A 14423-nucleotide genomic window follows, 5' to 3' on the forward strand; every position below is an offset into this window, starting at 1 on the left:
TTTCTTTGCCCACGTCCTTAAGAGAGTTCTATAATTCCTTGGGGTATGGTGATCTCTATCCTGGGTAAACTAACTATGGTGTACCTGGGTGATCTTGCTCATCTGGTTTACAAAGGGCTTCCTATTGGTCAGAGCCCCATGGCATCCTTTCCCTTACTGGCAAATTTTCTGTTTTCCTTGATCACTCAGTTCAACTCAAGAGCCATTTGGTGTGCATGACTGGACAGCATCCTTAACCCTTCCTACTGAGAGTGGCAGGCTTTGGGCCTGAGTAAAGTGTTTATCTCACAGACATGAGGATCTGGGATGCATCCCCAGAATTCACATTGAAAAAAACAAAAAAACAAAAAGCAAAAAAACAGTGGTGTGTGATTGTAATCCAAGCATTGGCAAAGCAAAGACAGGGGGATCCCTGGCCAGCCAGTCTAGCAAAATTGAATTGATGAGTTCCAGGCCAACAAGAGACTGTCTCAGAGGAGGTGGACTATATTCATGAGGATGACTTCTGGGCTTGTTGCCTGACTTCCATCTTGTTGCACACAAACACACACACACACACACACACACATACACTTTTTAAAAGTGTGGCAGCTCAAACAGACCTGTAAGGAGACCTCTGTCTGGGTTCCTCAGCAAAGACATCAAAGCAGACTGCTACCCAGAGCTAATTAGAAGAGCAAACATCTCTCTTCCCCACTCAAGGAGTTCTGCCAAAGCGCTCATTTCTGCCGATTCATTTATGCAATTCCACTCTGTGCAAGAACATTCTGTCACAGAAGAGTTAGTGTTGCAGGTCCCATGAGCATCTTTCTGGAGCCCATACTCATTGGTTTTTAGGAATCTCAGGTCTATGAGGGGAGAGTGGAATGCCAAGGGGTTTCCATTAGACGCAGACCATACCTCATTAGAAGACCTGCACATTCCGAAGCATTCTTGCATCAATAATAACAATAAGAAACATTGCAGATTCAACTTTTAAAAATGAACCCTTTAGGGACTTGGTGTGACCAGTCATTATTTTTTCAGGTAAGAACATGAGGCTGGGGAGCTGGCGTTCTCAGATGGCAATGATATCTGTTAAAGTTGGAGAAAGAATGTGAACATCTTGGAAAATTTTCATATCTATAGTCAGTCACAGAAGTTGTGCCCACAGCATGCCAGTGGAGACGTATGTGCTATATGACGTCTTCTCTGGTAGAGCCTGGATTCTGCCAACATCCCTGAGACTGTCCAGTGTATGCAGCGGGAAGGGAAACTGTACAACTGCCTTTCATTAGTTGATTTTTTATTTAAGGAAATTGGTTTTGGGGTTGTCGTAAATCTTCCAGTCTCCCGGAATGCCACACTAGTGTGCAGACTCATTTCATGTATGTACCATTCAGCAGCTATCTCCCATCTCCTCGCCTCTCACCTCCCACCAAGCCTCCTTCTCTAGCAATCCCTACCCTACCTCCCTCATACATATGCAGGCTTTAAGCAAGAGGTACATTCATTCTGGTTTCAGAGAAGGGAGCAAACATGAAGTAGTGATGATCCCTTCACTTCTGAAGTAAAATTAATAACCTGGCCAGAAACTTGAATAAGTATTTTTAGCTTGAAACTACTGCTACAGTTAATCCTTATGATCAAGGACGGCTTGTACCGTTCAGGCAATCGCTCCTCCAACACTTGCATGGACACACACACACAAACACACACATACACACACATACACACACACACACATATTCACACACAAACACACACAAATAAGCTCATGAATATTGGTTCAACATACTGGTTTGCAAACCTAGTGAGCCGTATAAAATAGAGGCATTTAAAAGCAATGAACACTAGTGGGCCGAGTTTATTAAAATCTATTTTTTACTCCTATGAGGCCAGCTCTGCTTTTGGACATTTAAATTCTAAACCATTCAAATCCCTACAACTATCTCCCCCACCAGAGAGTGCTTCCCCCAATCACCAAAATTACGGGCTTTACAAGTGAAACTTAAACCCCATGTTTTCAATTACTTCATCTCGATCAATCAGAACATTGTGTTGTTTTTTTAAAAAATCTGTTTGATGTTGGAGGAAGAGTTTACTTTCCAAAATAAGGAAATCCTAGTTTGCCAGAGGAAACTATTGTCAAGTTTCTAAAAATGTTTCCCTTCTAACCTTGAACCCAAATAGAATCGTTCACACACTGTTTCTCTGTTCGTGAACCTCCAATGGCTCCCCACTGCCTCCGGAACACAGCTCGGCCTCTGAAGCATGGCATACATGAAGCTGCCTTTATCACCAACCACCACGGAACTCAACCCTCTGCACCAGCCACACTCAGTCTGTACCTCGATGCCTAAGCACACCGTGGGCTTCATGCCTCTACAGCTCTGTTCCCCACTGCCTACTCTCTCTAACCTGGCTCTCTTACTTCTTTTGCCCCCAACTCCCCTCTGCCACTGGGTTCAGCAATTCCAGGAAGTCAGGCCTGGGGCACCCTTGCCCTAAGCAATGGCTGCTCCCTTGTGAGCTCTGTGAGCAAGGGCTGGCACCAGTCCCTTCCATAGCTTCAAATGTTTTCCGTGCCTACGAAATGAACGTGTCACCTCCCTCTTTTCAATAGACACCTGAGGTCTCAATAAACTGGCCACTTGGCACTGAGAACACAGTCTGTCCTGGCACTTCTCTGTGTGCCTGCAAGTTTGAACTTCCCTCTGAAATGGCCACCCTCTGTAGACACCAAAATCCTCCCTCCCCTCATCTACCTTCCCCCACGAGCACAACAGAAACAAGGCAAAGCCAGGTGCTATTTCTGGGCCTGTCCATTCTGCTCCGGGGATCTTACACCCTTCTCTCTTCCAGTCTAATCCTTTAGCCCTAGAGAAAGGCGGCAGAGCTGACTTGTGGGAAACGCTGGTGTCTCTCCTGGGCTTTCCTCGCATAAGGAAGGTTCAGGAAGCCCAAGGATGTACACCATCGAAGAAAACTGGGAGGGGGCTTATCTTTTGAAATGTTAATAAATGGTTTTGCTGGTTGCCAGGGAAAATCACCAAAACTCTCCTTTCCCAACATCATAAGACGCCTCCTGACTCTCTTCTCTGCTGGGGTCAAGCGCCCATATTAGAACTTACTGAAAAAAAAAATTAGGCTTCGGCATTGAAAGGTTTACTAGCGAATAGCTCACAGGAGATAAATCTAAGCAAGAACTTCAAGATGCCTTTTGTTTGCCTGCTTCGGGTTTTAATCCCGTGAGTGAGGACAGGTCACCCAGAGGCTAGGGTGGGGGCCAGGTAACCAGAGAAGCTGAGGAGAAGTCCAGCCCTGGCCCTGAACTCTGGTCAAGAGGATGGATGGTTATCAAACCTCTCTCAGTCCTCTAAAAGAGTGACAGCCCCTGGCAATTGGGAATACTGCTCGCAGTGGCTGTTAGGGGTACTTCTTGTGCATGAGGCTCTGTGCTTATGCACTACCACGCACTGCCTCACATGACCTTACCAGCTCTACACAAAAGATCCTATAATTATTCCAGAATTCCAGATGGGAACACAGACGCTCCCATCACTTCAATGGCTTACCTGAGAGCAAGTGGGAGCCCAGTAGTGTTCATATCAGGATTCATACTTGGCTCTGTTGGTGGGAGGCCAGACTCTAGAAGCTATTGCTGCCTTGGATGCAGATATTCACATCTCAACCCGGGACATCCCTGAGACGCGAGATGTATGGTGAGCTATCACCTATCTTAAGAAATGTAAGTTTATGGTAAAAGCGGGTGTTCTTCGGTTTAGGTGAGGATGTTTACAGGGGTTATGAATGTCAAACACAAGAAATGAAAATGGTTAAATATTTGCATGCCTGATCTTGCTGAGCCCAACTCCGTACCACAGTCCCTCTCCACCCTTTGGTTGCTGCTAATGCATTTTTCCATCTTTTTGCTTCCTCCGTCTTCCTTCTCCCCTTCGTTTTCACTGCTAAGACATAAAAAATGATTCCTGGGTAGAAGTGATTAGCGCTAGTTGGAAGCGAGGTATCAGAGACACATAATAAATCATCGCGGTCTCCTCACCCTCTGGGGCTTTGTATTAGGATGTCATCCAGGCTGTCTCCCGACTCCCCCACCACCTCTTCCTCTCCTCCACCTAATTCTGTCTTTCTAGTGCTATTTTTCTAGTCTGGTAGGCACAGCGCTGAACTGAGAATGCTCTGCCAAGACCCTTGGCAGCAGCCGGCCTCCAGGAATCCTGCCCACAGCCACGGTGCAGGAAAGAGAGGAGATGGGGCCTCTGAGAGGCAGGCCAGAGGCCAGGCTTAGGGGCTGGCTTGGATGCTGCCAGAGAGAACAGGTTTCCCTGGCCTATCTCTTCCTCTGGAGCTCAGCTTCCTCATCATGCCAGGGTCAGGATTACAACTGCTCACTGGCACTTGCTATAATTCTCCTGGGAATAGAAGGAAGAAGGGAGGGGAGAAAGGGAGGGGGAGGGGGGAACAAGCTAGCTAGCATGCCACCCAGAGTGGAGCAAGCTCCACAGGACATGGCCACGTGCCTGGAGCACACAGTCCTGTAGGCAGGCTGCCAGGGTGTCCACATCTCCCAGGAGAGCTGGGGGTGGGGGTGGGGGGCGGATGCTGGGTTCTTTCCCACAGGCAGAATAGGAGTCTTTAAGCCAGGGGCAATACTGCTAGGTTAACATTGGGAAAGGAGGGAGAGAAAGGTCAGACCTGTGACAAGAATCATTGCTGGGCAAGCTGAGGGAGGGAAAAAAAAAAAAAAAGAAGCATGTCCTATTTTTGCAGAGGGAAGAGGACTCGATGAACAAATCCCAAAATGGAGAACGGGGACAGGGAACCCAGCCATTTTTTTTTTTACCCTGTCACTGCTCTCATAAGGACAGTGAGCTTTCCTGTACCGGAAGCGACACTGTATCTTGCCGCTTTTTATCCTGTTTAAGCCTGATGAAACTCCACGGAGAGGATGGCATTTGTAGCCTCCATTCTATTGCTAAGTAAACTGAGGCTTGGAGAGGTTAAGAAGCAGGCATAAGGGGCTGGAGAGATGGCTCAGCGGTTAAGAGCACCCTGGCTGCTCTTCCAGAGGTCCTGAGTTCAATTCCCAGCAACCACATGGTGGCTCACAACCATCTGTAATGGGGTCCGATGCCCTCTTCTGGTGTGCCTGAAGATAGAGACTGTACTCACATTCATAAAGTAAATAAATCTTTAATTAAAAAAAAAATAAAAGCAAACACAAAATGAGCTAGCAAGCCAAGAGTGAGTCTAGCATGAACATCTCAGCCTCCTGTCCCCAAGCCTGCATTCCTATCACCAAGATGTCTTGCTTTCCATTTTCCTCCCCAAATATCTCTTGTCACAGGCAAGGGATTGCTATTCTGTATATGTCAGCAACCAGGACATAAGAACAGGAGAAGCCTGTCCCCTCCCAGGACATGGTAGACAAGATAAGGAAATCTAAGAGACTACATTTAGAATAAACTGGTCTCTCTCTCTCTCTCTCTCCTCTCTCTCTCTCTCTCTCTCTCTCTCTTTCTTCTTCTTCTTCTTCTTCTTCTTCTTCTTCTTCTTCTTCTTCTCTCTCTCTTTCTCTCTCTCTCTCTCTCTTTCTCTCTCTCTCTCTCTCCCCACCCTCCCTCTCTCTCCCTCAGGATTCCTTTGATCCAAATGCAGTAGAAACTCCTAGGATTCTCGATGTGGTATAGATCTCACCATGACTCATGGGGATCTCAGCTAGCAGGTGGATATGTGCTGGGCGGGAAAATAAATGACCTGCAGATCCTTAAAGTGAGCTTCGCCTGTTTTCCTCTGTGGGACTTCCCATGGTCCTGAATCCACCTGCACAGAGCTTCCCCACATCATTAAGCAGATCCCACAGCTGGAAATCCCCTCCCATGTCCAAGCCCTACCACCAAGGACAGTAAGCGGGAAGAGGACACAAACTCCAGGCTGCAAACCTACAGCAAGTACCCCTGTCCCCATCTCTCACTGCCATCTGTTCAATGTCCTCCTCTTCCTATGTGTGGCCACATGGAAGGGTTTTCACTTTTCTGTGTGCCTGGCCTCCATCATAGCCCAGTCCCTGGGCTCAGAACTGAAAAAGAAACCCTTCTCAATTCTCAGTTGAATCTGGGCCTTAAAGTGGCAGAGCACCCAAAAGCTATTTAAACACACACACACACACACACACACACACACGAAGAAATGGTTTCAAATCCATCTTTATAAGCACAGGGTTTAAAAATATCTCTGCCTTTGTCTGCTACAGATGACTTTCCCTAAAGGGACAGCTGTCCTTAAAGCAGTCACTCAAGTCTTAGGGCAAACAGATTCTTATTTTTCCTAGTACCCAGCATACCACCTCCAGGAGCATGCTCTCCCCACGACCTCTGATACAATCTGACATGCAAATGCCAAAACCTACAGAATGAGTCTTACCTTCCTGCTGGTCTGGGAAGAGCCAGGGTGCTGCACTCAGACACCCTGGAGTCCCTGCATCCAAGNCCCCCCCCCCNCCCTCCCCCTCAAGGACAGGACAACCCGTGGCATTATCCCCACCAGAGCCTTCAACTCGTCTCTAGCATAGGTCTGTGGGAACATTTTCATTTCTGTAGATACTGGGTCATTCTTTGATCACACACCTGCATGGAGGAATCTGATCTGAATGTGTAACATAGGGAAAGGGTCTCTCTGGGGGAGCAGTCATGATACATGGTTTCCAAGATGCACAACTATGCTCGCCTTGCCATTCCAAGATACCCTTAAGGTAGACCTCATTCTGCATAACTCTCAGTCTGGCTTCCCACAGTACCTTTCACCCAGACAGGCAGCACTATTGACACAATGCTATTGAGCATAACTCAAAAGCCGCATACTGAGCAAGCCGTTGAGGGCAAACGTTTGAACTGGGAGGCATTATTATCCCCCTGGTTACCCTGGTAACTCCATTCTATCCCCTAAAAGCGCAGAACACTCTTATTAATATATGACTTTTTTTTTCTTGGCAACCCAATGTCTCTCAACTGTCTCAAAACATTCGCCGTAGATTATTATAGGGTATGAAGAGCCTTTCTGTAGGATAGTAGCCTAAATTAAGTCTAGATTTTGCTTGACCAAGGTGAAGGTCCAGGACATTAATTCTCAGCTAGGAGTGATTTTACTCCCCTGGGGACACCGTGAAGTGACTCAATACATTTGTGTTTGCCACAACTGGGTTGTGGGTGTCCCTGGCATCTAAAGAAAAGAGTAGACGTGCTCCTTAACTTCCTTTAGTCCACAAGGCCACACACCACAAGACTTACCCTCAAGGGAGAATGCCAAGGTTGAGAGACCTCAGTTGAGACTGAAATCACAGTTCCCAGAATGCCCCTGGCTACATCTGTGCTCTTTCGTTCTGAAGACTCCGTTTCCGCAAGATTCACTGAGAGTTTCTACTGTGGTCACCCCTGTGAGCTATGCAGCATGGTCAAGAACTTTCACCCTTTTCTGGCTTGTTTGAGATAACACATCCATCAAGGGCCCTAAAATTTCATTTCTCAGTATAATCTTTATCATAAGCAATGTTGTATGAATGACAGAATGCAAATTTTTTTAATCTATTGGCATTTGAAAAAAGAGCTTTGATTTGTTTTTTTTTCCTGCAGGAGTATCACTTGGTTTTCAATTCAAAGAACAAAGCCGTGTTGCAATATTATTCTACTACATTTTAAAGAATATTTAAGTGGAGGGCTTATTTTCAGATCCTTTGGTATCTTCTATAACTTAATAAAATGCTACTCAGACACTCTGGAGTCCCTTGCTACAGACAGCAACTCTGACTGGGGAATCAGCATCACCTGAGTCATAGACCACTCTGGCCTCTAAGGAGCTTTGATAAATGACTGAGCCTCAAGTTGGAAGATCCTACTTTTTCACTTTCAATAGGAACACCCTAGACAATGCTCACCGGACAAAATCTCCTATTGTTTCTCTCCAAGGGAGGCTGAGTAACCATATCTAGTGGCTTCAGGAAGTTATTTCATGTGACAAGGATGGTCATACAAGTAAAAGTTAGCGACAGCTACAACCATTCAGATGAACAGACCACCCGAAGCTAGCCATCTGACCTTGGCACATTATCTATCTTTACCAAAATAGCCCCATCAAATCGAAACGATATCTACCTATTAAAGGGGAAAGTGAGGCTCCAAGAGGTTATGTCATTGCTACAGTCACTTAGATACTCAATAGGATGTAGGAATGCCGGTGACCACTCTCTGGGACTCTGCTCCCTCCCCGTGACACATCATTACATCTGGCGTGGAGAGGCTATGTATTTTGCTAGCTGCCTCCCCCAGTGAAGAAACTAAAGACATTGACACTACACATTCCTCGTAGCAGGTCATCTAATTCACATCAAGAGGGTGATGTCGCCTCTGGGGATATCTGGGGGCTAAAGCTTCATTCCAATAGAGCCTGTGGCAACTAAAGTGGATTTTGGAGATGGCGTAAAATAGATTTGAAAGCCCAGAGTTCTATGAAAGGGTGAACTTGAACTCCAGGTTAACCTATTAAAGTAGGGGTTCTCTTCCTCCCTCCTCTCAGTTCCTTCCCAGTTCTGCGTGTGACAGAAATTTCTGCATGAGGGCACAGAGTTCAGCAGAAACTGTGAATACAAGTCTCTCATTGTCCTGTTTGCTGTCTTTCCCTGCAGCTAAGCGCCTTCCGATCAGTGACCTTCCTGTCAATTTATCCGTATGAATCTTTGTTCCCGCTACCTGTCCATACAATGATCTGTCTTCCTGCTTGTTTTGTGCTACGGCGTATGAATGATATGGATCCAGGGCTGCCTTAGTCTGGCCTTACCCCTGCCCACTTGGCAATGGGTTTTTAAAGCATAGTTCTTTCCCGGTGATGTTTCTATGTCGTCTCTTTCAACATTCTTCGTCATTTATTTGTGTATATGTGTGAGCCCATTTGAATGTGTGGGGGGGGGTGGTGGAGTGTGTGTACATGTGGGTGCATGTGTGTCTGAGTGGCCTGGGCTGGCTGTCCACCAACCCCAGAGATCCTCTTGTATCCACCTCCTTAGCACCAGGGTTACAAATGTGCCACCATGGCTGGATTTTTATGTGGGCACAAGCCTTGATATGGGATGACACTGAAAACCATATAAAGGAAGATTGGCTCACAGACACAGGGTGCTAAGCAAAAGGAGGCTTAGCCTCAGGCAATAGGAAGACCTGCATTTACTTACAGTCTTGGTCTGAGTCAATGACTGAAGAAGATGAAAAAGGAAGAAAGAAAAAAGAAAGGAAGGAAGAGAGAGAAAGAGAGAGAAAGAAAAAGAAAGAGAGAAAGAAGAAAAAGAACAGCCCTGCATGTCTACTCATAGTGACCCCTTTAGGCCAGAGAAGAATGGATATGAGTTAACTTTCTGGGGTCTACCCAAATTATCCAGCGAGATTCTATTACCCTTGTGTTTGGGGACCAGGAGAAGGCGGTAGGAGATAGGATAGATGTTTGTTTTACATTAACCCATTAGCCCATTCATTAACTCCAGGCTGGAGTATCACAAACTATATAGCCTTCGAATCAAGCACTCAGAATTCCCCTGGGATTTGGTTAAAATGAAGTCTGGGTTCAAACCCCAGGCACCGAAAACATCAGCTTCTTAAGGGCAGGTCCATAGAGTATTCTAACTGGCTCTGCAGGTGAGAGCTACGCATGCTCTAAAGGAGGAAGGCTCCTCAGAACAGGAAGAGAGGGCTCCTCTCTAGAAATGTGTGTTAAGATCTCCAACTCTTGCCAACCTCACTCGCCCCACTTCCGCCTTGTCCCCCACATCTAACACGAGTGAACCTTCCAGAATTTACCTGGTCTGATGGGGCTCTGCATACAGTTCGGAGACGGGATGCCCGGGTGGAGGGGCGCTGTGGCCCGGCTGCTGAGATCCATGACCGAGGGCGCCGTGGAGGAAGCTGGTTGCAAGCCAGGGGGGTGAGGGCTGTGGTCGTGCTGCGACGGACTCGGGGGGATGCCATTCTCTGACAGGAATTCCTCCAAGTCCATGTATTCCAGCTGGAAAGTATCTCCGTCATAGGGAAGGGTTTTGTCCCATAAGGTGGGTCCCAAGAAGGCGGACTGGGGGACGGTCGGGCTGCTGCTCTCATCGTCCAGCTTCTTTCCTTTGTCTTTTTCTTTACTAAATGCTGAAGAAGAAAAAGGGAAAGGTGAGCTTTGTTTTTTTAAAAACAGAAAAGAAAAGGGGTCAGTCTGTCACCAGCCTTCCTGCCATCGGTTACAAAATGACTTCTGGGGGCACCGAGGCCTCTGGCTGCTGTCTCTGGTGGATCTAGAGTTTCGACATCTTCCTATTTACTTTGGAAAGAAAGAGCTTTCTGGTCTGTAGGACAGGACGGGGCTACCGACTGATCTGGAATGAAAACAAGAGAATAATCCTTCCTTGGTGTGTTATTTGAAGGGATAAGTCACCGAAATCTATACTGGGAAAATAACACCGGAGAGTATATACAAATGATGGGATTTTTTTAGGGGACCACCGATAACTTGGTATGATTCTACCTTTCAGAAAGTGATGACTGCAAGAATCTGAGGTCATTCCGACTTACAAACCAGGGGATGCAAGCTTAGTCTTAGTAAGCAGTCCCCGCCCCCACCTTTCCTTAATACTGTGTTGTTTCTGCGTTATTCCTTTCCATGTATTATCTCAATAAACTTGCAAGCCTACAATTATCCCCCATTAACAAGGAAGATAAGGGTGCGATCTTACCATAGAAGGAGACTGGGGGAGGGGGGGACTGGCCGGGGTGATAGGGTAGAGGTGAAGAACTTTCGAACTCATCCATTCGCTTAGAACCCTCAAGAGGACTAAGTCTGTTTTAGAAGGTGGGTTCTTTTTCCTTTTCCCCCAAACATTTAAATATTACCTAATTTACAAAAAGAAAGTAAACATTTATGCACCCCATCACAAGGCAGTACTACAGCAAAGGTGCTGGGTTCTACTCTCTGAGGGCAAGATTGCAGTTATTTCCTGCATGGAAATACAGCACCCCCGATTGGTCTTTACCGAGCTGTCTGCATTTTGCCAATATTCAGGTGTGGGTGGAATCAGGGATTACAGAATTTGAGTTTTGTTTTGTTTTTTTTTTTTTTTTCATTAGAGAAACGTAGCCCCACCGCCACCCATTGGAATCTTCAATTCCTCCGCAGTCTCATTAGAGTTGGGCTTTAAAACATCGACCACAAAAGCCTATCGCATCCGCAGATTTCTCCCAAATGCTACTCCTTAAGAAACAGTGCGGGAGGGTATTGGGGGTGGGGGGCGGTCTGCACGCGCAATCAAGCACCAGCAACTCTCGCAATGCAACAGGCGTTCTCTCCCAGGGAAATTGATGCAAACACCCCGAAGCTATTTCCAGCCAAATAATCTTTTCAAGATTTTATGCAGGAGCAGCATAATTTGCTTCTGTCACTGTGATAACACCAAAGGCAAGAAACTGCACCGGCCCAAAACACAAACCCGTTCTGGCATCAGATGCGTTCCCAGCTAGGTCTCACATGCATCTACTCCCCCCTCCCCTCCACACTCCCCACCATACCCCCCCCCCCTACCGTCTCCTCAGCTCCAAGCCACGGTTGCCTAGAGAAGGTTTGAGACTTACCAAGAAAGGGCTCAAGCCAGAGGAGGCTCCTGCACGCGGTTACACGTGAGCCTGCTCAGCTCTCCCCTCCCACCGGGAAGAGAGCACCGGGAAAGTGTCAGCGCTGGAGGCGTGCACCGCTTCCCGCCGACAGACCACTCCCCCCACCCCCACCCCGCTTTGTGAATTGCGGGTCTGCGGGAGAAAGCGCCTCTCCGCTCATGCCGCGTGAGTTCACAACACAAAACAGTAACACAATCCGAATATTCAGGCTGCCGCCGAGTGAGAACCCCCATTTACTTTGACCCCCCACCCCCCTGCCAGGCTCCAACCAGCCACCTCCCGCCCTTTCTCCTCTCCAGTCCCAGAGACACTAGTCTCCCAGGCAAGCGCACACCCTGTCACTCAAAGCAGCAATCCTGACCTGTCAAGTTCACCTGTCACCTGCGCTGCAGGACAGACCTAGAAAGGACGGCGAGGTTCCCAGCGCTATTTCAAATGTTGCCCCGGAGGGATCCCCTTTGCATTGAGGAGAAAGAGGGAGTGAGCCTCCCAATTTCACTAAGGCAAGGCGAGGGAAAGAAAGATGCTGGTGCCCTCCCGGCCGACTAGGGGGGTCCCTGGGAGTGTAGTCCCTTCCCTGAGCCCAGCTGCCGAGGCAACGCTCACCGTCTTCAGGATGAAGGGGGAGCTTCAGCGGGTTCTCCAGCAGGGACCTGAGCACGCCATAGGGAGGCGGGATAAAGGTGGGGTTCAAGGGGAGCTGTCGGGACATTTTCTCCATCGTGATGCACTCAATTGTCTTTTTAAAAAGAAGGCCAATCGCCGCCCCGAAATGTTGATGAGCCTTTTTTCCTCCGTCCTTTGCCAACCAAAAGTACTCGCTTTAAAAACAGTGCAGACAAGGAAGAAAAAAATCACTTCTGTCTTTGTAAATACATCAGCATACAAATATCAAAAAAAGAAAAAGAAAAGAAAAGAAAGAAAAAAGAAAAAGAAAAAAAAACTTTCGTGTTCTCAATGCCGACAGTCCAGGGAAGGCGCATCCAGCGCCGCGGACTCCTCCGACCCAGTGCAGGATGCTTTCTCACCTGCCTCCAACACTCAGTCTTGCAAAATGTTCAAAATTGCAAGGAGGGGAGGGGGGGAAAAGGAAAGAGAGAATTTTTAAAAACGTAGACGGCTGCAGATGAGCAGAAAAGGCAAAGCGCGGGCCCCGGCCCCTCGCGCGAGCACCGCAGGCTGTGCTGTCCCGCCCCACCCCCCTCCCCGCCGCGGCCGCTGCTCCCCGCGCTCCGCGGCCCCGCGGCGCCGGGCTCAGCGCATCAGGCAGTCCATGTGCCGCTGCCCTGACAAGAGTGACGTCAGGGCCCGCACCGCGCGCCGATAGGCGTGCAGGGGCGGGGCCCAGATCTGCCCCGCCCATCCGCCCCGCCCCCCCAGGGCTGCGTGTGTAGCATCGCCGCACGCGCTGTTTTTCCGGCCCTTGCGGCGTTGGTGGGCTGCGAAAAGCGCAGGTGCCAGATTTCCTGCTTCACTCACTGCCTTGCGCTGGGAATAACTCGCGCTAACTCTCACCCTGATTCCTTTTGCGTGCGAGCCCTTCCTCCCCCGCCCCCCAGAGTGAGCAGAACAATGAGAAATTCGTGTCAGTGGTTTGCAATGTGGAAATAAATTGATTTTAAAAGAAAAAACAAAAAGATGGCCAAGTGGCATTCTGGACTTAAATTAACACCACCACCACCCCCCCCCCCCCGGCGATGTCCTGGCTAGCAATGTTTTTAAAGCTCCCCAGGACAAGTTTTGGATAGACTTGAAGCGAATGACTTCTGGATATTTCTCCTCCTCGCTCCTGGTGAGCTTAGTACTTTCCTTCTAGCCCCACTGCATATCCAACCTAAAATATCAACTTTCCTGAATTCTAAACAATGTGCAAAAACGAGAAATGGAGACAGGAGCTGCTGACTGAAGTGAACTGTCTCCCACGCTGTCCGAGGGAATTAACAAGACAGACATTTGCTTGCAATGGAAGGATGGCAGGAGAGACTTACACACGGAATGAATATTAGTATTTAAAAGACCCAGCATGGCTGTAATTGGGCTAACTTAGAAGGTCTGAATACTAATTAAAATAAATTTGTAAACTCTTTGTTAAAAGATTAGGGGAATCTTGTTTGTGGCTGCAGCACATCCCTCTGGCCTATTGGAAGCTGTGGAATGGCCAGTTTTTTGACCTTGGTGCTGAGGGTGTGGGGGAGAACACCGCGATGGAGTGGATGGATTGGAATGTAGGCATTCTGCCTCACCAGGCAGGAGAACTGAGACACATGAACCGAATCTCCACACTTCTCTTTCCACTTTCCACCCCCCACCCACCCACCAATTACACATTTCTATCCAGCACTAAGTCCCCCTGTCCCGTGGAGGAGCATGTGGGATGGTTTTTGCAGTACTGATGGTTGAATGTATGGCCTTATCCATGTCTAGCTAATTCTATATCGCAGTGAGCTGTCTCCTCAGACCTGTGGGGACGGGTCTGCAAGAAGCTTTTCAATGAGACAGAAAGGCTTTTGCGAACATAGACTGGGTCCCTGGGGTGCAAATATTACTGGGATGCCTCTCCCCCGCCCCACTACCAAAAAAATGAGAGATAAGAAAGGAGAGAGGAGAAATCTAAAATTCAGGAAATTCCGGTCCCTGGCCAAGGGCACTGGAAGTTCATGATAAGTAGCCCTGACTCTTTCTCTGAGCAGAAGTTTCCAGGTAAATGGACAGCTGGCCCCGTGGCCTTCA

The 14423-nt window shown here is 48.0% G+C and overlaps 1 protein-coding gene across 2 annotated transcripts in view; it reads right to left on the minus strand.

Annotated features, from left to right (window-relative positions):
• Hlf (HLF transcription factor, PAR bZIP family member) overlaps positions 1-12912 on the minus strand; it is a 55566-nt gene extending 42654 nt beyond the window's left edge. Inside the window, exons 1-2 of one of the 2 annotated variants that reach the window (XM_021177294.2) lie at positions 12300-12912; positions 9843-10178 (exon numbers count right to left, since the gene is read on the minus strand). In XM_021177294.2, the coding sequence (XP_021032953.1) occupies positions 9843-10178; positions 12300-12414 (451 nt within the window). In that variant the 5' untranslated portion in view covers positions 12415-12912. The remainder of the gene's footprint in view (positions 1-9842; positions 10179-12299) is intronic. The other variant, XM_021177295.2, reaches the window with a different exon arrangement.
• Between the last annotated feature and the right edge of the window lie 1511 nt (positions 12913-14423).

The sequence above is a fragment of the Mus caroli genome, chromosome 11, assembly GCF_900094665.2.
Source record: "Mus caroli chromosome 11, CAROLI_EIJ_v1.1, whole genome shotgun sequence".
NCBI lineage: Eukaryota > Metazoa > Chordata > Mammalia > Rodentia > Muridae > Mus > Mus caroli.